The sequence below is a fragment of the Macrobrachium rosenbergii genome, chromosome 4, assembly GCF_040412425.1.
Source record: "Macrobrachium rosenbergii isolate ZJJX-2024 chromosome 4, ASM4041242v1, whole genome shotgun sequence".
Classification (NCBI taxonomy): domain Eukaryota; kingdom Metazoa; phylum Arthropoda; class Malacostraca; order Decapoda; family Palaemonidae; genus Macrobrachium; species Macrobrachium rosenbergii.
In genome coordinates this window covers 66471965-66497436 of record NC_089744.1, presented here as the reverse complement: position 1 = coordinate 66497436, position 25472 = coordinate 66471965, and the positions used below count along the sequence as shown (strand labels likewise).

The 25472-nt window shown below is 35.5% G+C and overlaps 2 protein-coding genes across 2 annotated transcripts in view; both read left to right on the top strand.

Moving 5' to 3' along the window:
- The first annotated feature begins 1087 nt into the window (after nucleotides 1-1087).
- On the top strand, nucleotides 1088-17124 carry LOC136838367 (uncharacterized). The gene is given in 7 exon segments (XM_067103276.1): nucleotides 1088-1216; nucleotides 9928-11532; nucleotides 11535-12696; nucleotides 12889-13043; nucleotides 14705-14855; nucleotides 15425-15622; nucleotides 16149-17124. Coding segments are annotated over 6 exon segments (3285 nt in total). The 5' UTR covers nucleotides 1088-1216; nucleotides 9928-9950; the 3' UTR covers nucleotides 16186-17124.
- A 3595-nt stretch (nucleotides 17125-20719) lies between these two features.
- The window catches only part of LOC136837912 (AT-rich interactive domain-containing protein 1A-like), a 51526-nt gene continuing 46773 nt past the window's right edge, over nucleotides 20720-25472 (top strand). Inside the window, exon 1 of the mRNA XM_067102786.1 lies at nucleotides 20720-20797. Within this exon, the coding sequence (XP_066958887.1) occupies nucleotides 20720-20797 (78 nt within the window). The remainder of the gene's footprint in view (nucleotides 20798-25472) is intronic.

Sequence of the window (25472 nt, the reverse complement as noted above, 5' to 3'; positions counted from 1 at the left end):
AGAGAGAGACCCACCCTGACATCCACTCTTGTGATTACAAACATCGTCACTGCTGGAAGATCCAAGGATCCAGGGACTGGCACAATTTGCGGGTTTGAGTTCGGAAGTGTGAAAGGCTCTCAATATGGACATTACAGTGAGATGATGTAACATGATGTTGACAGAGGAAATGAGTGGCCATTAAGGGTGTACACATGAGAGAAAGGTTTTAAAAGCATAGGCACGGTAACTAATTGTTCCTTCGTATAACTGGAAAGCTGGCAGAGGCGGCTCTAAGATCTGTACGTCTTTAACATTACTAAGTACGCATGGAAAAGTGAATGGTATGATTTTTATTGATAAAGTACGACAGACAACAGAAGGACTGATAGGAGAAGAGCAACGAGGAATTAGAAAAAGGAGATGTTTCGTGTATAAACTTATGAAACAGAAGTGCAAGATGACTGAAAGAAATGGTAAAAAGTTGAACGCGGCGTAGGGGCCGTGAACAAAAAATAAATAAATAAATAAATAAACAAAAAAACCTTACTGTTTGAAAGGAATTAATCGAGAAGCCATTTATATGGTACAGATGGTAATTCGTTGAAAGTGCTTGGGAGTTATTATAATTAAAGAGAAGCTTGTGCTAGAATTACTGACGTGAAAGTTATGGGTTTGGTGTAAACGAGGGTTAGACACAGAAGTGTATGTAGGAATAGATGTAATGAGGGCAATGAGATAAGTCTGGTCTGTGTCAGTAAGGATGCCTGTGCTTTGCTGATGACCCTTGTATATAGTATGCGCGGATGTTTCCTGCACATGAGAATCATCCTTTATACAGCTCTTGAGGATGTGGCAGTAACGCTCGTCTTGGGTTTTTAAACTCACCCTGTATTAGAAGAACATTTTAGTGACACACATACACATATATGTATTATATACAGTATATATGTATATATAAAGTATGTGCCTGTAAGAATGTTTTAAGGTGCAAATTCATCCTAATCCGTTTCCTAGCTACAGTAAAAGATCAATAGGTGCCATGAAGGACCTGGGGCATTAGCTGTACTTCATTTCAGAAGCAGAGACGCTCGCGCACACACACACACATACACGCACACACACGCGCACAGGAAATGCATATCACTAGGGGTTCACACTAGTTTTCCAAGCTAACTAGCAGCAGAACGTTCTTAGATCCGACGAAGGAGCGACCCCTCTAACCTCATCTTGAACGGTAAGATCTTTTTGTAATTCAAATATCATTTCATTGGTTAGATATCCACGTATTGCTGCAGATAATGAGACTGATATTTAAAGCCAACCTTTTTAAAAGGAATCGATAGCCTTCATTTCGTGAAATGTAATATAAGCTATATCCGTGTTTCGACAACTATCACTCCCTTCCAAAGTATCAAGGTGGCTTTCTTTTACATGAGTGCCCGTCATGCCAGTCCTATAAAATGTATTGATATTTTTTTTCCGTTTATCATCTCATTTACACCAAAGTTTAATAAATTACTGTAACTCCCATTGGCAGCAGGCTGCATATTCTTTTTAAATCCCTAAGTGGCTGACACAAGTTTCTTGACTACACCAAGAATATTTTAGAAAATAGTGCTACTCAAGCAAATACATAATTCCAGCTGTGAATTTTTGTATTTTAGTGTAGGCAAGGCTTTTTCTTCTTCTCCTCTAAGCATAAGCCTAAGAGTATTTCCTAAAATGTATAAAGTTAAGCTATGGAAGTAGTTCATTTTAAATCCGTTTTGACCAGTTTGTACACCAAACTTGAGCATTACTGCTCGATGTAGTAATTAGTCCCAACCACTCACCATAACATATTTGTGATTTCGTATTGCCATACTCGTTCTTGCGCGTCTTAAGTATAAAACCATCGATCCCGAGTAGGTATTAAGCTCAGAAGAAGAAGAATCTATAAATTCATGATATGTGTTGATGAAAATTAAGACATCGACAGCGACTGAAGATATTGTTTCATTCTGCCGTAATACTTGGTTCATCATCACGGACTAAAAATAGTGGGCATGAAATATCGTCATGACAAGCAGTTTCAACAGTAACCATTGAAGGGTCATGGCTGTCAATTTTCCAGGATCAAATACTTTTCATGATCTGAAAAGTACTTGAAGACATTGTGATTTCAGGTATGGAGCGATTACTGAATCTATTTGGTCATAAAGAGCAATAATGCTTATATATCTATACAGTATGTATGGCCATCAGGCGTATATTAAGAATGTCATTATTTTCGAGCCATTTAGATTAGCAGAGATACTATTTCTTCGATGACGATGAATGTTCCTAAACGCGTCTCTGTTGTTAAGATGGTGGAAAAAAAATTAGGGTTGAATACGTTTTCTGTTTAATAAAACTTCAACTCGGATGGTGTTCAGGTGCCCACTGACAGACGTACGTGTTGGTCTTGCGTAAACAAGCTAACTTTTCAACTATATATCGTGGTTTGCAAATTTTATACATGACATTTCTATCCATTTAAACACCATCACCCCGTTAATATCGAATTACTTTTACCTTGGGAAAAACGTATGTCCAAATGGAATTATATAGTTCATAGTTAAATTCGTCTACCCTGTCCAGGATACGAACCTTGCATTTCTAGATTTGAGATAGGGTAGCAGTGATCATAAACGTTAAGCCATCCCTAAAGTGATTATGGTTGCTGTCATCTACATCCTACCCAAAAAAAAGCATAGGTTCAAATCCTGGCCAGGGTACGGGGCCGTATATATAATTCAATTTGATCGTGTGTTATTGCTAAAGTACAGTGAGAGTGATGTTCATGTATTATTTATTCACAAACATTAAAATACAAATGTCGTTTAATATCCAATTCCCTCTACCTCGGAAACAATACCGTGGGGGAATTATGACTGATAGGTGGTTCGTCACCTAGCGGATTCGACCCTTCGGTATAATTTCCTAAAAACAGCGAATCGGATATTAAATGACTTTTGTATTTTAATGTTTTGATATATATATATATATATATATATATATATATATATATATATATATATATATATATATATATATGTATATATGTATATATATATATATATATATATATGAATGTCTTTTCCTGTAATACTACAGTGTAATATGAAAATAAGAAGGCCCATAAAACACTATTTAAACGTTGAAACCATATATTTCGGGCACTTGTTTCTGTGCCCCTGTTCACTGGTAGAATATGGACAGGTGGGGAAAGTTACAATGGTATATATCAAAAACATGAAGGTGTGGCCTTGGGCCTCCGATGTTAAAGGTGGCGTTTCTTGAAACGCCAATCTAAGGCCACACCTTCATGTTTTTTGTATACCATTGTAACTTTCCGCCTGTCCATATTCTAAGTGTTTCAACAGCACAGAAACTCGATATTTTATGGTTTCAACGTTTAAAAGTATTTTCGATATATATATATATATATATATATATATATATATATATATATATATATATATATAGATATATATATATATATATATATATATATATATATATATATATATATATATATATATATATATATATATATATATATATATATATATATATATATATATATTATATATATATATATATATATTGATATATATATATATGTATATATATTTATTAATTATATATATATATATATATATATATATTGTGTGGAGAGGCTTGGCTGATGAGTTTATTAATTAAGTAACGTAATGTATGAGGCCCTCAGTTGCCAAGGACACACGTAACATGTCATTTAAAGCTAAAAGTTAACCTCAAAGACAGACAACTACTTAATGGAATAAGGCCGTCAGCCGGGGAACCACAATACAAGGGATAAAGGGTTACCCTTTAGCACATGAATTACATTAACCCCCACCTTACTTCCCGATTGGTCCCAACAAAGAAAGAATGTGTAGTTAGCGAGGAAATTTCATGAACTATCGCCCACGTCGGACACAGTCAATTTTCCCTTTGCTTCACGTAAAGTTTTAACACAACGGATGTCTGTACTACTATATATCGTGCGATATTTAGTACTGGTAAAGGCTATTTCTCTTCCAAACAATGGGATCAAGACACAAGGCTGCCTGAAATGCTGAAAATTACTTACTTAACCTTCCCTAATCCCTATTTACTGCATGGGAATAGTTTACACGGTCGTTAAGCAATATTAATTATTCTTACACTAGACTTCATAAAAGTAAATTGTTTATACCGATACCGTAGATGGTGGCGAAGAGGGAAAACAAGGAACTTACCGTTGACATGGGTTGTTTGCGCATACAACGGACGATCGGAAGTCTTGAAAATAGTCGTCGTCTAAGCACACTAATATCAATGAAACAGTAAGAGGGCAAGTACAAGTTACACCTCACGCGTCCGCCTTCTGCGACGGCAGGTCTCTCTCTGACCTCTTTCGGTCAAAACAGGGCGGCTGTTTTCGCATCAGTATGTCTTTATGCCTCGGGACAGTCAGAAATTTGGACAACCATCGCCGATACATAGAATAGGGGAAAAGACCACCTTTACTAGAGGTTACTTGGTGAAACCCTCCCTATTGGTTTAGGCCCCTAATGCTAACTAGTCCTGCTAAAGACGTTATTTTTTTAAAATGCACCCAGCCTATCTCTGCCCGCGAAGCAGCCCTTAGCATAGACAGAGACGTATTCTTGCCTTTGTTTGCGTTATTTTTTCTACAATAAAATGCATAGAGGGCGAACAGCAGAATATTTATAAAAACATATATATATGTATATATATATATACATATATATGTATATAAATGTGCGTGTGTGCGTGTGCGCGCGCGCGTGCAGCCGCTTTTACGTATTTCCTACTATGACTCCACACAGCGGATAACCTCATTTCCTTCTCTGATATTAACCTTTTAGGATATTTCCGCATCCGAGTAAGAGCTTAAAGGGCAACAAACCACTGAAGTCACGGGATGTTTATTTTTTCTGGTAAAACAGAGCAGGAAATAGCATGATAGAAAAAAAAAAAAAATTCACCAAAACCGCCAATTTATTAGAATTTGAAGTAGATAACTTACTAAGTAATATTATGCAGAACGCTTTCATCATTCTCTCAGCCTTTGTATATAAACGAAACTTGAGCATGGATATTGAGACTTCGGAATCAGATTTTAAGTTCGAATCTTTGTATCAGAAATTCGCGGACATTTTTCAGTCCCTTTTATTTATTTACCGCTTAATCTTTCACAGTTGTTCTGTTTATTCATTACGGCTGATAGCTGATGCACAGAATACAGAAGAAAACAGACTAGTCAAAATGAAGACCTAAAACGCAATGGACTGATTGTATGGTAGAAATGTTAGAAAGAACGGGGTTTCATCTTCGTAAACCCGTTCTTTCTAACGAAAAAGGGGTAAATGCTGCAATTTCCTAACTTTTACATCAAAATGTTTACTTCAGAGACAACCTTGGCAATATATACGGATCAGAGTAATTGTTTAAATAGGTCTGCCTGCTGTTCTGACTCCGTTAATTAAGAAGCTCTTGTAATTAAAGTTTACTCTGGGAACTTGACAATGCTATTCACTTTCCGTAAAAAAATACCAAATGAAGTGACCTTTATGAGGCTGAATCACAGCAGTTTTAGGATCTAGATGATTCACCGTTTTTTTTTTATTTGTTTCACTGTTCTCGAAGACTTTAAAAACATGAATCATTCTATTTTATCTTCTTATTTATCTTTCGGTTTAAAATTCTAGAACAATTTACCTTCTTTTATAGACACCGGGCTCTAAAATTCTAGAAGAAAGGCCAACAGAATTGTATTTCATGTTTTCAATCTTACGTTATCCTCTTCTTCCAATCGTCCGTCAGACTAGATAACCTTTAAATGCTCATTTTAAGAACAGTTGATGACGAACACGTCCGCTTGACGAGGGTCAATTCGGCTGACATTCAAGGGACAAAAGACCGGAAGATATGCTCGATGGCATGAACGAGTAGAATAATTAACAGCGCGATATTAGCATAAATGTGTCATTCATCTGATTGAAATGGAGTTCGTCGTCCTCGTCATCTTCAGCGACGGATTCTCGTCTTGAATTGCTGTGGGATCAAACATTACAGCCTAATAGCTCCCCTTATTTCTTTTGTAAATGATGGACATATTAGGATATAAGTCATTTAGCCCCGAGGGAAATTTCAGTGCTGATTCCATCTCAGCGGTTTAGCTTTGAAAGATTTGAAGGACTCCAGCATACAATTCTATATATATATATATATATATATATATATATATATATATATATATATATATATATATATATATATATATATATATATATATATAGCTAGAGTCCATATCTTTCTAAGCCAAATGTTAGGATTAAATCAGCCCTCCAACATATGTATGTATATATATTATATATATATACATATATATATATATATATATATATATATATATATATATATATATATATATATATATATATATATATATATATATATATACGCACGTGTGTGTAAAACTAAAGACCCTATACTACGTTTGACTTTTTAGGTTCACAGAATTAATTTTTCCTCTGATAACATCAAATAAGTAACATTAGGGTTGTAAATTAATAGCTAATCAAATGGCAAATCTCAGCTGAAGTTTTCTGAAGGTGCGCCCCTAAACCTCCCGCAAAAGGTTGATCAAATAGCCTATGTGTCGTGCACCATAGTGCCCAAAGCCGTGCTCATTCTTAAATATCAGTTCCGGAACAAACCACTTTTTTTATTTTACTGTTACAATTTGCCCTTTGGGTTTTATTTCACTACAATGTGATACGTGATGTTTTTATTTAACATGTTGTTAGGTAGATTTATCTTTCTAGTTTTTACGCAGACGTTACGAGGAAATTCTTTTATTGTCATTGGCTCCTTTGATTTTATAATTCAAGAAGATAAAAAAAAATAAGAAAGGTTCCAAAGCGCCAGGTTTCCTAGAAAACTATCGACAACGGAAATGACTTGTTAGATTTATAATGGCAACTCAGATCTTTTTTTTTAATCTGTGTACTGCCTGTTGAGAAACACTTGTCCAGATTCATGGTATTTACATAAAGGCTTAAAACTTTGTTTTACAGCAACCTTTGCGTGGATCTGAAGGACTGATATTGGTCTATCATTTTCGTAGTTTACAAAAATAATAGGGAAAATCCATCCGACTCATCTAGTACACAGCCACCCCCTTGCCCCTCCCCCCACCCAACTGGCAAGATTACCTAACATCTTTTTAATGTTGCTATAACCATAGGCAGACTTGGCTCAAGATAACAGGACCTTCAACCAAAGTCCTTTAAGGCCCTTTGAAGCATTTAGACCTTTTTTTCTCTTAGGGTTGGTTAGCAGTTGTTAATCATTATACAGTTATGGAATATTAGCAGTTCATTACATCTAAATATTGGAAATTCTAACTTAGACTTACTGAGACAAGGCTGAGTTATTTCTGTTTGAATCCAGGTGACTTTGGACCAAGCCGTCGAAGTTCGACTAGGGAAGACACAGTCTCTTCTATTGAATTTGGCCTGTTTATAAGGAGATACATGTGTATTTGGATGATTTTGGTAGAGCTCTTGAAATAAAATTATGTTCACGTTGTTATAAAATTAAATGCATGGGGTGTCTATCCTATCAGGCAGAGTTTCCTCATGAATCTCGCGCGTTTCTATTCTCATTGGCTGGTATCAATACAGTCCTTACATATACTCGTACATTTGAGTCGGGGCGTACAGCATATAAGTCTATGTACTCGTAACACGTAATGCAAAAAAATAAATCAGAGGCGACAATTCATTAAATATATATCAGATGATACTCAACAGCTTTCGTAAAAGTTAGAACTTTTGAAAGTCAGATTATCCTTAATGGAATTCAGAAAAAAACAAGTAAAAAATGCGCCGAAGTTTCTTCGGCGAAATCGAGTTTTCTGTACAGCCGCTACAACGTATAATCAAGGCCACCGAAAATAGATCTATCTTTCGGTGATCTCCGTATAATGCTGTACGAGCCGCGGTCCATGAAACTTTAGCCACGGCCCGGTGGTGGCATGTCCTATATCGTTGCCAGAAGCACGATTCTGGCTAACTTTAACCATAAATAAAATAAAAACTACTGAGGCTAGAGGGCTGCAATTTGGTATGTCTGATGATTGGAGGATGGATGATCAACATACCAATTTGCAGCCCTCTAGTCTTAGTAGTTTTTAAGATCTGAGGGCGGACAGAATAAAGTGCGGACGGGGACGGACAGACAAAGCTGGCACAATAGTTTTCTTCAGAAAGCTGAAAACACTGGGAATAATTTCTTTCACACATACTCGACAAATCCTTACTCGATTCCTTCGCATAACGACAACCAAGCAAGGAACAGGCGAGTAAACATCAGGTGTTACGTGAGAAGAAAATATGCATTCATGTGTATAATCAGTACATTTTCTACGCATACCAATACGCGTTACTTTATGACACTTCCCTGAGGATGTTGCGCAACTGGAACCTCAAAAGTTCAAGCGAAGATTACTACTACCCTAAAACAATTCTCCTTGAAGTTTACTTACATTTTTATCTATCTATTAGTTTGTTAATCTTGATTTTCTTTTTTAATGCCTGATCTGTTCTTTTTGTTTTTTCTATTACTTTCCGTTACTTCCTTCTAATGATCACAATATTCTCTGGAAGCTTGAATTTCGAGTCAATGGCCCATGTGGATTTCTTCCATGTGAATAGGGTTCACCTTCTGAATAATAATAATAATAATAATAATAATAATAATAATAATAATAATAATAACCTCTGTCGTTTGGTCGGGCGACCTCCAGTGTTTCAGTGGAAGATCATTTTCGGTATTACGGACACATACTTGCAGGTACATGAATTTTTTTAAGAATATGCTCAGTATAACTTGTCTTATACAATATCAATAAATTATCATAATACGTATGCGAGCAATTTTACATACTGTATAATGTTTCTAAGCGCACGCATATGCCTACGTAATATCTTCACTGTCGGAGTGATGAGAGACGTCACATACAGGCAGCATATCAGGGTGCAAGGTTGTGTGGTGAGATCAAGTGAAAGAGTTTGAAAATGTTCACGAGAAAATAACCGTGAGAAAGAGTAAGGATATGAGGGTAAATGGAAGCCAGGATGACTGTTATTCCAGATGGTGGAAGAATGGAAGCGGTTCTTTCCTACCGGAATTTGATATAATTGATGACTGTAGGATGAAAGAAGAGATGAGTTACAGAACAGGCGGATTGTGTTTGAGAGCAGAGGTGGGAATGCGTAAAGGGACCATTGAACCAACTGTCCTGTACTGAAGTAATGTGTGGATATTTCAATCTGAATGAAATAAATGAAAGTCTAAACATTTTTACGATGAATTATGTGCATAGTATATGTGCCCTAAAAAAGAAATGAAGATAAAAAAATGTGGAGTTATGTAGAAGGAGTAAAACTCTTAATGCACTTAAATGGTGATCAAAGCATTTTGAGATGGTTTGGTCATGTGGAGAGAATGAAGAACAATAGGTTGGAGAAAAAAATGAAGAGAAATTGGAGAGAAAGAACTAAAAAGTGCTAGACAGTTGAAGTTGGCGCGGCACTGGAAAGAAAGTGAGTGCAAGCTGGAAAATACCGTAGTGTGTGTAGGGGAGGTTTGACGGGATGCTGGTGAGCATTAAATGTAGCCGTGTGAAGCATTTGCTGCTGTGGACGTTTTCTCTACACGATTCAGCAGTATAATTATGAGGGGTGCCAATGAGTTTCATTTTCTTCTCTGGACCCAGCCATGTTAGCAAACTGTAAGTGCTGTAAGTATAAATATAGTTATAAATACATAGAAATAAATATATATGTGTATATATATATATGTTTTTTTTTTACTTTGTATTTCCAGCTTCTTCCAAACAAGAGGGTGTGATGGCACGTTGCTGTTCTGAGCCGCCCACCTTCAGCGCGGAGGAAACAAATCTCATGCGACTTAGATGCATCTATGCGAAAGTGATAACCGGAGTTTTGAGATTCGTGTTCAGACACAGCATCCCCGCTTTACCGTCCAGTACATCACTGCTTGATTGGTATCAGTCAAAGGGGATTTCTAAGTGCGCTTTCAAGAGAGGTTTTTATAGGGAACAATTCGACAAACTACGTAAGGACAATACGGGACAGTCCTTTGATGTCACGCTTTTATGTCAGTGTTTCCGGAAAGGATGCCATGGCCTGGCTGTAGATGGCGATGAAAAGTGGAAAGAAGGGAGAGATAGTATTGAATCGATTATAGTGCTTTTAAAGAATAAGAGAAATTCAATGGCTCATGATGAATTGGAATGCAACTATAGCGATTTGCTATCCCAAGCAGATGAACTTCGACATATTTTAACTAAACTTTTGACTTTTGCCAAACACCAGTATGGGATCTCCCCCAGTGTGGTTGACCGAGAAATTGCTCACGTGAGTGACAGCATACAAGGATACTTGCACGGTAATCTGACACCACAGGACTTCGATGAGTACAGAAAACAACTCCTGTTTCCAATGCAGAGCCAGTACGTTCACGAACATGGTTACGAAGACGTGCGATATCAGTACATGAAGCGGGGTGACACCATAACTACTCCAGTCAATCATCTCATGCACATAAAGTTTCGAGTAAGTGACATATTTTCAGATGTGGTTATCCAGACTAGAAATGACTCTTCGCGGTCAGGGCAAGTGTCTTACAAGAATATTTTGCAAGGAGCAAATGGTACTATAACGGATTCTGTCATTTTGATTGAAGGGGTTATGGGCGTTGGTAAAACAACACTTGTAAGGAAAATGATAAGCGACTGGACTTCAAAGATAGAGGGTAACATGGAGCATACCAGCAGTGAGGACCTGGTGCTGCATGCGGAATGCAGAAACCCCACTATACGATCTTTCCTGGATCTGCTAAAACACTTCATGCCCAATGTTTCAAGGAACTTTAACGATCAACATCTCAAATTTGCTGCTTTGGCTCAACAAATCCTGGTCATTCTCGATGGTCTTGATGAACTGAACGAAGCATCAACTTCCTTATTTGAGGAAATACTTCACTTGAAAAAGGATTTTAGAATAACAGTCATCGTAACAACAAGGCCGGAAAAAGTGGAATACTATTATCACTGTGCCAAGTCTCTCCACATAGAAACAAAGCATATTATGCTCTTGGGTATAGAGCTTCATCAAATAGAAGGTTTTGTGTACAATTACTATGCTCTGATAAAAAATGAATATCCAGAACCACAGGACTTGAAAAAACTTCTTGAGTACCTACGGAAGACGAGGCATAATCTTGGTGATATATGGAGGATTCCCTACAACTTAACTTTAATGATTATTCTTTGGGCTCTGAATCATTTTGATGGCAACGTCACTTGCTCAACGCCTGAGCTTTACAACCAATTATTCAGACTGCACCTCTCAAAACTCATGGATCGTTTGAGGAACTTTAGGGAACGCATCATTTGCATGATTCAGAGTTAGAGAAAATAGTCAGTACCTTCATATACAGACTAGGGAAGGAGTCAGCTTTGAGTCTCACAAGAAATGAAACTTATTTATTAAGAGAGGCTTACCAAAGGCTCAAGAGTAAATGTCAGCACACTATGGTTCCAATTGAAAAGATGGTAAGTTCATTTCTTAAGGAGGAATCTGTCGGTTCCCAAATCTTCTACAGTTTTCCATACAAAGGTATGCAAGACATTCTTGCTGCCCATTTCCTACTGACTGTGATAACTCAAGGTTATGAAACCACTGATATCCAGAATGTCACCCAAGCAGTTAGCGTAATTCTGTCTCGAAATGCCGTCCCTCTTTGCCTGAGTCAAGACATGCTGAAAATCATAGCGGAAAGGCCAAAAACTGTTCCCATTCGACATGATATTCCGGCACCTCAGCAGTTTAATGTTGATCAGGTTCAAAGTGCTATGAGGGCACTCCTTTTAGAGCACAATGTACCACAGAGTCTTACGGAGTACTTATCCCAAGTACTGCAAGACAAGAGCAACAAAAGTGATAGCTGTGCTCTTTTGGATAAACGTAAAACATATTCATCATTATATTCTGAGAGAAATTCAAGGTTTTCATATGTTAGTGACCGAAATGTTATACCAGGACTAGAAAAATCAAGAAAAATAAGAAATATCTTAGAAAAGATACACGGGGCACCGATATCATCAATGTTACAGTTCCAGAATACTTTTATCATTCTGCTAGGAATGTTTTACATTCAGAACAGTGCCATCGATAACGAAGTCAAGTTGGAAGTGCTTTATCTTTTAAAAGGTACAGGGATCAAAGAATCGGGCTCATGGGTCACTATCCTGAATTCTGTGAAGTGCGACGCATTCGTTGCCGAGTTCATAAGCAGACAGAGAGGAATTCTTGAAGGCGAAGTTCTGATCAACGATTCTTCCGTGGTTGCTTACACCACTTTACTGAAAGCACTCGCACCTCCGATCCAAAATGCAAGAGATGTTTACATCAATATCGAAGTCTTCGAGGAATTCCAAGGCTTAGCTGAACTAATAAACCAGATAAACAGGCTCCAGCTACGCATCGCGGTGATGAAGCTTCGCCATTATTTTAAGAACCTCATAATTGACCCGAATTTAGAGAAAGCAATAGGAAATGTTTTTAAAAGGTAGGTCAGGGGAAGCCCAAATTGTGATCTGTTCTTTCCATCTAGTATGAGTTCTTTCTTTACATTCGCCACTGATTGCTACTTGCAGTTATCTAATGACAGAAGTTTAGCAGAATGATGATATTAAATCAAACCTGATGATACTAAATGAAATCCCATTATTCCTCTTTGGATTATTCCCGTCTTTATTAGCAAAAGGTGTGCAGTGCAGCGGTACATGGGGCCGGTAACATCAGAAATGACTTTCCCGACGTCAGTTCGATACCTGTATGCAGGGATGGTCAGCTCCAAAAGCTTCGCTTCAGTCAAGCGTCTGCTGCTGTCAGACTCGAACGTGGACGTCCTTGGTGAGTAACTTCTTGGTTTCTTTCCCCACGTAGGAAAAGCCTCCAAGATGTGAGGGGTCCAAGGGCAATAAATTTATAAACAATTAAAACAAACTGAGTACAGTGTAACATAACTGCTACTTGATGCAACAGATTGTAAATTGGCCCACTTCCCCGCCCCTTTTTCCTCCTCATTTCTGGGTTTTTGGGCGTTTCGGCTTTTGCATGTTCCTTGACTTTTGTAATAACTCCCCGTTTGTAGTTAACGATGTTCGTTACCAAACTGAAGTATTTTATATGTCTTTATTTCTAGCAAATAGAAATATATATATATATGTATGTATATATATATATATATATATATATATATATATATATATATATATATATATATATATATATGCATTTATATATATATTATAATTCATATATATATATATATATATATATATATATATATATATATATATATATTATATATATACAATATATGCATTTATATAATATACAATTATAATTATATATATATAGATAGATAGATATATAGATAGATATAACATAGATATAAAAATGAAACTAAAGATGATACTATATCAAATAAAAAAGACCTAAGGGAATAAAACATATAAAAATTAAAGGGAAATGGAATTAAAAACTAAAGTAACTCCCTATTAAAAAAACATTAATATTCTACGAAAATTAATATATGTAAAAAGCGCCTAAAAATTGAAGAGTCTATAAACACATGACAACACACATATACATAATTATATATATATATATATATATATATATATATATATATATATATATATATATATATATATCACATATTGATATGCAAATAAACTGGAAAATAACAGAAAATTTGTTTTAAGACACAAGAATTCACTGAAGTCACAAAAGCGTGAACAACAGCCACGTAACTTGCGTAGAAAGGTCAAGATAACGCCTAAACACTACTCATAGTTTACCTGGTGGTTAAAACACAAGACAGGAATGGTCTATTAGACACTGTGGAAAGGAACAGAGCTCGAATCTTCAAATCAGACTAACTAACAGAACGTTTATAGTCTGTTAATTGGTTACGGATGGCGGAAATTTCAGTCAGTCCACTACAGTGACTGAAACCTTCGTCGGAATCACTGCGGGTTTTCAAAAGCCAACTGAAACGACCGACATGGGTTCCAAAACTATGACCATCATACATTATGGTACAGAGAATTGCTTTATTTACGGAACAGTCTATGAATCTGACAACGCTGCCTATTATCAATGGATCTTTTAATAACAAACTTAAAAGGATATAGGTCAAAAGCAAAGTTTTTGTGAGCTTAGGCTAAATACATGGTTACTGTTCACACGAAAGCTGCAGACTTCTTTTGTTGAAACTTACACCAGCACTGTTCTGTATAAACAAGCATCATACCATGGGAAAATATCCTGCATTTATAAAACAAAATAAAAATGATGCCAAAAATCAAAACGCCCCTTAGCTTAATCATCTGTATTTAATGAGATTTAAAAAAAGGTAAGTTGTGCTGGTGACTGTCAATCAAAACACTTCCATTCAATGTTCACGCTTTGAACAGCATCAAATGAGAATCTTACCCTACTGATTTTCAACGCAAAATAACTTGGCATTCTGTAGATCTCGTTAGCGTTCTCCTGTGTCTTTCCAGTTCTATGCTTCAACAGTCAAATTTCCTACGAGAACCTCACTTCGCTGACAGGTCTAAAAATGCCTTGGCTCTACCTCCTGAACGTGGAGACACGGCGGAACATCTTCTCAGCAGCGAGTATTATCAAGAAGCTGATGCCAACTGATCAGAGGTTAGGTGTAAATCATGTCATCGTCTCGCTACATTTAAAATTTTATGCAAAAATGATAGGAGGATAATTGGTACCCTAAGTTCTAAAAAGACTTGAAACTCATAAGATAAAAGCTATCATAGAAGCACTAGCTCTTGTTATTGATATATAATAACAATTTCTCTATAGGATTAAATGCAGATATGAGGAAAATGCTTACACAGTCACATATGCACACTGAATCCATACACCCCATCCCCACACACAAACACACACATAAACACACACATATATATATATATATATATATAGTATGTACTATATATATATATATATATATATATATATATATATATATATATATATATATATATATATATATATATATATATATATATATATATGAACATTTAAGTTCATCTAAATACCTACCAGAACTAAGGTTTAAATAATTTTTCAAATGGACACTGAAGCTGAGATTACAACGATTAATTTATGAACTTTTTTTTTTTAACTCAGTCGTGCAATACTGCCAATTTTCTTTGCCCCAACTCTTCTTTTAATACCATTCTTTCATTTCTCCACGGCAGCGAATACCACCAGATCTACTTCCCCAAAGCAATGCTGGAATTCCACGGCATTGCAGAGCTTCTCTTCCGAATGGCAGACGTCAAAGTCTACAGGTCCGTCGTGTTTCCGAGTATCTGCAAACCTCCTACACTCAAGGACGAGCAGCTGCTGACAAAACTCGCTGTTGGGAAGCTGAGCTGTGGTTTCGGTATCGAATGGTAAGTGCATTTTGTGACTTGTTTTTGAGATCTTTAGCTTTTCGGCTTCATCAAGTCGCTTACAGATGCAAAGAAATTAAAATCATAAATTAGGTTATTAATTCCAGTTTTACCGCTTGCCATTTTTTTCTAATGTCTTCCTGAGAGAGAGAGAGAGAGAGAGAGAGAGAGAGAGAGAGAGAGAGAGAGAGAGAGAGAGAGAGAGAATTGATCTGATGAATGATTTCACTCAAGAGAAGTAGAAATTCATTTACAAGACGTGAACTTACATGCGTATATTTAGATTTAGGGTAAATCCTGTTTGACCTACATATTCGGTTATTGACATCACATGTCACAGGAAAAATCCCCCTTTTTGGTAACTCTCCTTTTAAATTATAAAATGCTGAAATTTGGGGGTAGAGCAAAGTTATTAATGAAGACGAATGACACCCTTCTAAAGAATATGAAGAACACAGATTTCTTCGGAACGCGAGAGAAGACATTGAATAGAGAAACTAACTTCTACATAACCTCTCTCCCACAGGGGCGATTCATTCGGATGGAACATCGACGAGTGGTAAACAAGGGCTCGAGATAATCCCGGAACAAAATTGAAGGTCCTGTGTGGAAACGCACCTCCCTTTTCCACGATTCCGTTGACAACGTTATCCAAAGACATTTTGAAAATATTCTGGATATGATCCTGTTCACCGATCCTTCTAGACAACTTGAGTGTCAAAACTTTTTTTTTCAGCTGATAGGTAAGATGGGTGAAAGAAGAATGAGGGCAGTTAGCTAGCTAACCATGGTAGGGAATAGTTTAGATAATTAAGTATTAGTAAGAGTAATGTGAAGTGTGGTTTGGCCACAATTGTATTTAGATAAAGGTACAATTTTTCTTACTATGGCCTTAATATTAACATATTACAAAAATGATTTTGCACTATGTTTACATAGTGAAGTGTACAGATTATATATTATACATTTTAATTTCTTAATGGTATAATTCTATTCAGATCTCTTATTGTTGGCAAACGTCGCCGGGCCTCACGACGATGAAGCTACAGAAGTACTAGTCTGTACAAGATACGGCAGTTTGGATTTTACAATCATTGGGAAAGAAAATAATCTTATCCAGAGATGGATTTAGACACTGTTTAAGTTACAATTCCTTAATTTAAAAGCATCAAGTAACAATAAATCTTATTATCTCCCACCATTTTTGCATCTCTTTATTACAACAATGTACCAAGAACTCGTTCATGCGTAAAATTCCTTATTTCTCACAAGCGTGTTAACGCAAGCCAGAAAATTCAAGCTGACAGGGTGAACAGTCAAGATGCTCTCACTAGGCAGTCGCACAATAATTATGATGACTATTAACTTTAGAGGTCTATTATATTCAAGTGTTGTGGAGTAACTTTAAAATCATATAGCCTACACCTGCGAATTTCAAGTTACGGTCCCATTAAAGAGTATGCAAAATAGTTCATATATATATATATATATATATATATATATATATATATATATATATATATAGAGAGATATATATATAGAGAGAGAGAGAGAGAGAGAGATATAATATATATATATACACACACACATATATATAAATAATATATATATATATATATATATATATATATATATATATATATATATATATATATATATATATATATATATATACGCATACTGTAAAATAGCAGCTATAGCAACAACAAGGTAATGTTATGTGAACATAGCACTACTGACAATGTCTAGCGAACCGTATGATATGAAACTTTTAATGCAGCTTATATCTTACACGATCATATACTATTCATTTTAAGTTTAGATAAAGGAGACGTTCCTGTTATGTCAGTTATCATTCATGAGTTACCATAAACATATCTAAATGTTTGCAAATTTATGTAAATATATGTAAATTTATGTAAATATATGAGAAGGTGATTCTTTTACCAAAAGGTTCTTCCTCGCAGAGATGCATCTTTATGAATGTTACGAACGTGAATGAGATTGTTATTATTACTGCAGTTTTTGTTGCAATTTATTGACCTTTGAACTACAAATATTGCCACATAACATAATCGAAAATTTGATGATAGAATTTCGTCATATTTGTGTTCGTTGCCTTCCAGTTTGTAAGACATCTAAAATTCTTTTTATGAAAGCAATAAATAACGAAATCAGAATAAAGTATTTTTCTTTCCATTAATCTAAGGTTTGATTCACAATATACTGATATCACAGCATATAAAAGGTCAGATCAGTTCTTCACTGTCTCTTACAAAACGCTTCAAGGTAACTGATTTCAATTAGTAAATGACTGCGATTTTTCTGGCTTCATAATCAATTGACAAAATTGCATATCTAATATAAATTTTTATTCTGACTTTATTGGAAAATTTTATAAAATTGTGTATTTAAAGGCATACGGTTCCGGCTGAACTACCGACATGTTGAACTTAATAAGAAAAGTATCCCAGCTTTAAATGGGCCTCTTTTAGTGTTACCTCCCACCACCAGATGGCTCCTTCAGACATAATAATAAAACTGGGATTTTGATAACTCATTGGGTCGCTATGGAAAATCGTAACACACGCTGTTATTTTGTGGGGGACTGGCCTTTTATATCCTGTAGGCTCTTGTTGTTAATTGTTTCTCTTCCAACGGGAAGTCTGGGCGAATTAGTAACAGGTTAGGGATTCAAAGCCATTCACCAGGACATAATCTTGTGTTACTGGGTTTGGGTTTATGCACAGACATTTTAGAAGGCAAAGGTGCAATCAGCCACAGTGATGGCGCCGTGACTCACTGATGGAGCGCTTCCTCAATTTTGTTAGGTTCGTGGGTTGCTCCTGGCTTACCACCCACCAGTTCACTCAGCTGTAAATAAGCACTTGCAACTGATGAGGTAAAGAAAAAGGGCTATAACCCTTTCTCTAGAGATATAATGAGAAACTAAAAGGCTATACAGTTTGGCGTCAACCACTTAAAAAGGGGAAAAAGTCGTATGGTGAGACAAAAAAAAAAATACTACAAGTAATTGTGCACACGCGTGTGTGAAGATAAGCGTCTGCACGCCAACAAAAAATAGATCAAACTCAGTCACGACACGAGTAAAGGAAATCTAGAAACATCTCGAGCACAACACTTCCCTATGGACTGGACTGGCATTCACCGGAGGCACTGACTGGAACCATAAGTCTCCAAGACTACGAGCTTATAAAAGGCAAAAAGAAAAGTAGAAAAACAGAAAGGAAGGAAAAACCCGTCATAAAAAATCACTCACTTCAGAATATAATATCACCTGGTTGGAAGGTGAATCGCGATAACTGATGCGAGACGAATAATAACGCAAATTCAAGAATGCAATGCGGGCTGTCATTGCCAAACACGAATGAGAGGGGAAAAAAGCGAACATATATGAGTCTCGAAGAAACCTGACAAAACCAAGGAGTGAATGTATCATAGATAGTTGAGTGATCATACGGGAAATGATGGGGAAAAAATACGATGAAAAAACTCTCATTTCACTTTCGAATTCAATGATGCCAACAAGCTTAAACGAAAATTTAAAAAGAACTGAGCTGTCCTATGCTGTTATTTTTCGCAGCTTTATACATCAGCGATTCTTCACTAACACACACACACACACACATATATATATATATATATATATATATATATATATATATATATATATATATATATATATATATATATATATATATATTCTGTATATATATGTATAAGTATATATACATATATTTATATAAAATTATACATATATATATATTATATATATATTTATACATAAATATATATATATATATATATATATATATATATATATATATATGTGTGTGTGTATGTGTGTGTGTGTGTGCATACGTATTTGACGCAATTTATAACTTCTTATATAACTCCTAAACGATATTGTTGATTCAGCTTGTTAAACGATAAATGTGGTAGTGACTACTAACACATACAAATCTACACAAACACAACACATACACAGCATATCTTCAGCTCGCTATAGATAACCACCTTCTCATTCCTCCTAAAATTTCCGAATTTTCTTAACCAGGTTAATATCTTCCTTTTTTTCCACACGACCGAACCATCTCAAGACACATTCATTGATCTTTTCAGTAACACTAACCATTTTACCGCTCCTGTATTTCCGAATTTCTCGCCGTTTCAATTCTCCTTGCCCCACCACAGACACTCTTCAAACAGTTCATCGCAACAGTTGCATCATCTCTTTTAAATCATTCATGTTCAACATCCACACTTCAATTCCATAAAGGAGAGGTAAGTTAACTATCTGTTGGCAAGATAAAATGCCTAATACAACAACGGAACGACTGATTGAATAATCTTTTAATGTTCGCGGAATACCCTCCAGGAATGAAGTAGAAATCTAGCTTACCTCACCCAAAGAGGAAGTGCTATCAATACTTTTGTCAGAGAATCACTATTTGTAAGTGCAGACCCAATTCTTAAGAACGAAATATCACTTCATGGGGTAAAAAAATATATGGAGTAGAGATTAAGAAGGATTTTCTAACCGACATTTCAAAATTTCGAGTGGGGAAATCAAAGCAGTAACATGCGCAATAGACACGATGAAGAGGCAATAAAAATCAATCAAGCAGTGGTTGAAAAAAGCTCCTGCAGAGAAGCAACGCGAAACCAGAAGTAAAAGTAAGTGATAGTTTGTTAATAAGCGCAGGGCAATTGCTTCCACTTGAAAAATAAGGAGAGAAATTGTCCTCTGCGGTCGAGGAGCTGCTTAGCGGAGAACAACAAACAGCAGTTCGGGAGGATTTTCAACATCAATTTTTTTTTTTTTTTTTTTTTTAAGAGTAACCGTCATCCAAGCTTTCATGCTCCCAACAATGATAAGTAAAAGCTGAATAATCCGATCATTTAAAGATGCTTTAGGCAGTAGTATTGGACAACGTGGTAAAAATGCATTTATACTTCCTAGATATTTTATGCTATTGTCAAGATATTCACATCAATTGTTCCTGTAATGATCATACAAGCTGAAGACATCAATTTCAAGAGGAAGAATGTTTTTAAAACTAAAACCATCAAAACATGAGGGCTCAAAATATTAAGGATTATTTAGGAGAACATTTCTGTAAGGATATTGTTTCTGATGAGGGAAAGGTCAAGGTAAGGATCAAGGGCACAGGAGGCAACGGTATGCAATTCCCCTATTGACAGGAAAATTTGTAGGCAAACGACATAGCGACTAAACTTAAGAATTGAATACAGATCAAATATCAGACTGAAGCTAGAATAAAGAAATTAGAAGTCTGTTTATCTTGGCTTTCGACAGACCCACCGAAACCCTTAGTAATGGGAGAAGCACTAGCATAATTACACTCTTCATTACTTTTAATGCATTTGCATTTTCATGAAACAAGCCAAGAAGCCATGAAACTGATCAGTAGGCTAACAGATAATAGAAGATCCATGTACAACAAAATGAGAACACAAATATAATAATTAAAAAGATGTTTACTGTAAATGTGAATCAAAAGAATGTGCAGCTGATGAAATAAATAAAAAGAATGTTGACATCATGAGCAAACACTAGAAAGTGAGCCTAGAACCATAGAGCTCAAACAAAAGACTGAAAGACTGTTGCATAAAGGCTGTGATAGTACAGGCCTTGGACTGAAAAACTGAAAAACTCACTGCTATACAACAAAATGACAAATATTTCGGAGACGAGTGCAAAACTTAATTGAGACCCCCAGTAACTAGTTAAGACATTAGGATGAAAATTACTATTATCCTTTTGCATCATTAATAAATCTTACGAATGATCAAAAATGTATACCATTCAGTCATCTTGGGGACGAAAAACCTCGTCCTATCAGAGATTCCCATCTCTACAGTAATATCATTCGTTAGCGGTCACTAATACTCATCTTCCTGAATTGTTAGGTGGTAAAATATTTCGAACTCTGTGTTGCTTACCAGCACAGGAACGTAACAGAAGTTTTATGTAAAAGGCGATAATCTATAAAAATAAAGTAGGCTACTGCAGAATTTGACTCCAAAGGACTTGACGGGTGAATGATTATAACCTCCATATCAGTACTTCAAATAACCACAAACACCACGGAGCGCATCGGAGCACTTCGGAGACTTGCTTCATCACTCTCCCCCTTAGATATATATCAATATGCTTATGTAATCATCTCCAAGTCATGTCTAGCTTAAGCTCCTCTATTAATCTTCTTCCTTTCAAATGCATAAAGGAAAAAAAATGAACGCACCGCTGGCTAAGTAATAAAGAAATCGCCGTTCTCCATGGATGCAAGATACCTATCACAGTGCAGAGCTTCCGTTCTGTGAAGTTGTAATCTCTGTTTCTTATTTCCGCTGATCGCTGACTTGCTGCACCTTACCGGATGAACTTCAGCAGTATGATAATTTTTTCCTTTCTCCCTTTTACACACACACACACACACACACACACACACACACACACACACACACAAACACGCGCGCGCGCGCGCACAGCAACACCCCACACAAATTGAACGTCGATGATGATCGTAACGCCGACTCATTTTCGTAAAATCCAAACCCCGACCTTTCTCATTATACCGAAAACCGTTAACTTTATGTGCTATTTCTCACATTCTCAGAGGTCAAGTTTTATGTTAACTGCATCCATCTATAGAACCTAAGACTGATAAAACAGGCATTATTACGGCAATAGTTGCGCAACACGTATCTTCTAGTTTCGCGGGCTTTGTGATTTACAGCTATTGTTCTACTAAATCATTTGACCAGAATAAGAAAAAGTAAGTTGTGACGTTTCGCAGCATATAGGCTATTTGAATGGGCAGTGAACACTTTGCACTAATTCAAAGGAAGAACACAGCAACGCCGTTCGAATGTATGAATAAGTGGGAATCAAAAAAAAAGAAACTAAATAAGCCGTTTATAAAGCCAACAGCAGAGGTTAATGATGAGCTTTTGCAAAGTTACAAAAACTTGCTGCATCTCTTTCAGAAAGGTAAGGACTTACTTTTGTATTTTAAAGCTCTCTATCGGTAAACAGGACACAGCCATACAGACACGCATATATATATATATATATATATATATATATATATATATATATATATATATATATATATATATATATATATATATATATATATATATATATATATATATATATATATATATACAGTATATATGTGTATGTATGTATGTATATATATATAAACATTTATAAATGTATATACTATATGTGTGTATATATATACAGTACATATATATATATATATATATATATATATATATATATATATATATATATATGTATATATAATGTCAATCCTACGAAGAGGACAGCAGCAACTGAAAATAAAACTAGTAAAATCCAGAACATTTATTTTATAAAGTGCAATTCCAACACTTAATTCACGTACCGGATATGCTGAAGGCAAAGCAATTTTTGAGTTTTAGCCGAGACGGGTATCAATCTGAGTTTGTTCCCGAATCTGATATAATTACTTGGTGCCGAAAACACTCAAAACATATTGAGAAATTGAGGAAGCTAAGAAAGGGTGAGCAAGTGGAAAGCTGCAAGGAAAAAAAAAAAACTCGAAATATCGACATCCGCGAAATCAGAAAATCCTGGTAAGGAAGACCAAATAATGCAACGAGGAAAATAAATAAAAGAAAACAACCAAAAGAATACAGCCAGAAAGTTAATAAAATAAGGGAACTGAAAGAAAACACCCAGAAAAAAAAAAACTACATAAATACAAGGAAAATTTGCCAGACACAACCGAAATTGAAGATAACCAGAAAAAACTACCGGATATGGGCTAATCTTAAAAAAAAAAAAAAACTTGAATAAAACCACCGGATACGAAACAGACCCTTTAAAAAAATTAAAAAACAAAATGGTAAAATAACTCAGTTCAACCAGATCGATGTATTACATGTTTCATGACGTAGTAGGTTGCTCAGGTGGTGCGTTATGTCCCTGTGCCCATCATCTTTACCATCGTTACCACCATCATCATCGTATTCCAAGGGAAGACGCACACAGACCACCAACGCCAATATTAGAAAACAGAGTAACGGAAGCGGAAATGTCAGTTACGGCTGAGATACTGATTCTCCGGTGACTTGTCGAAACCGCCTTGTGACTCTGCAGATTTTGATGTTTGTCTGCAAATGAATCTCGCGTAAGATTTAGTCACGAATTAAATCACAACCTCTCTCTCTCTCTCTCTCTCTCTCTCTCTCTCTCTCTCTCTCTCGAGAAATTCGATTGGGCGCGTTTCCTTAAAAACCCGTGTGCCCTTGTTAATCTAAGCCGTGAAATGGGTAGGCAGTTTGTTAAGGCGAGAAAATAAATAACTCTCGCGCTGCTGAGACAAAACTAGGTGTCAGATGAATGTCGTTTTTCTGTGGTCCAGCACGATTTGTGAGGTAAAGCCCATACAGCAAAAGTAATACAGAAATTTTATCTTAATTTGGTTGCTCCTACCTCAATGCTGATCACTGCCGATGGTTGAAAGAATGTAAATAAGCCATCTTAATGATATACACTAGTGAAGAAAACGACCTATGCGAAATTATAAACAGTAATTAATTTCTGATCCTGTGATGATAAAGAGGCTGGGGCACAGAATAATTTAGCCCTCTACAGGCTAGTGTACAGAGCCATTAAAACGCTAGAATTATTTCGTAAAATAACCGCGTTTATACACGTAGAAATACTACGTAAGCCTTAAAATTGGCTTAGCAAGGAAAATGGAAAGAGAACGTCGATTTTTTTCTCTCAGGTAAAGACGATCAACATCATAATGTCGAAATCTGCTTTCAACAGAACAAATCTCTCACAATACAGTTTGGAAATAACATTAATACTCAGCTTGGAGATTAAATATTTTCGTATTTTTTCATATACATTGGAGGGTTACGCAGTATTTGTTAAGAAACGACTGTGCAAGTTTACGAAAAAATCCGACGTCAAAAGGATTAAAACCACAGGAAGAAGAATGAGAAAGCCTTTGCGACAAATAACAAGATGAAATTCAAACATCAAAATTGCTTTAAATAATGATTTAACGAGTAAGCACTGCAAAGAAGCTTTAGTTGTGGTTTCTACTGTTCTATGAAAACTGATCCTTGTAGCAGTTAGGCTATGTAGTCTAACTTCAAGATTTATGTGGTGTACATACCTAGAGATAAAGCAATTCTCCTACGGCAAAATAAGGTAATACTAATATCATGATCTTTAGATTTTACATCATTTAGGATAATACATACATATATATATATATATATATATATATATATATACATATATACATATATGTATATGTATATACATATATATACATACAGTATATATATAGTACATGTATACATATATATATATATATATATATATATATATATATATATATATATATATATATATATATATATATATATATATATACTGAGTTGCATAGAAATACCCCAGAATATAGTGATAAAAAATCAATAATTATATCAAGTAGAATGAATCCTAATAACAGAAAATGTTCATGAAGATCCAATTTTCAATCTCGACAACAACACTTTTCAAAAGTAATGTTCATCCACTTGCATCAGTCGATAATGATGAAGTGTGTGAACTCTGGCACATTCTTGGAACAAAAATATCGATGGACGGTTTATTTTTCTCTTATAATTTAAAAATAACTTCGAGTTTATTGCTTCATAATTTCTTATCACAGAAACTACGTGAAATTCGTTGGTTTGATGCATTGGTAATAATCCACCCTGCTCAGATATCGGAATTAACTGAAGGGAA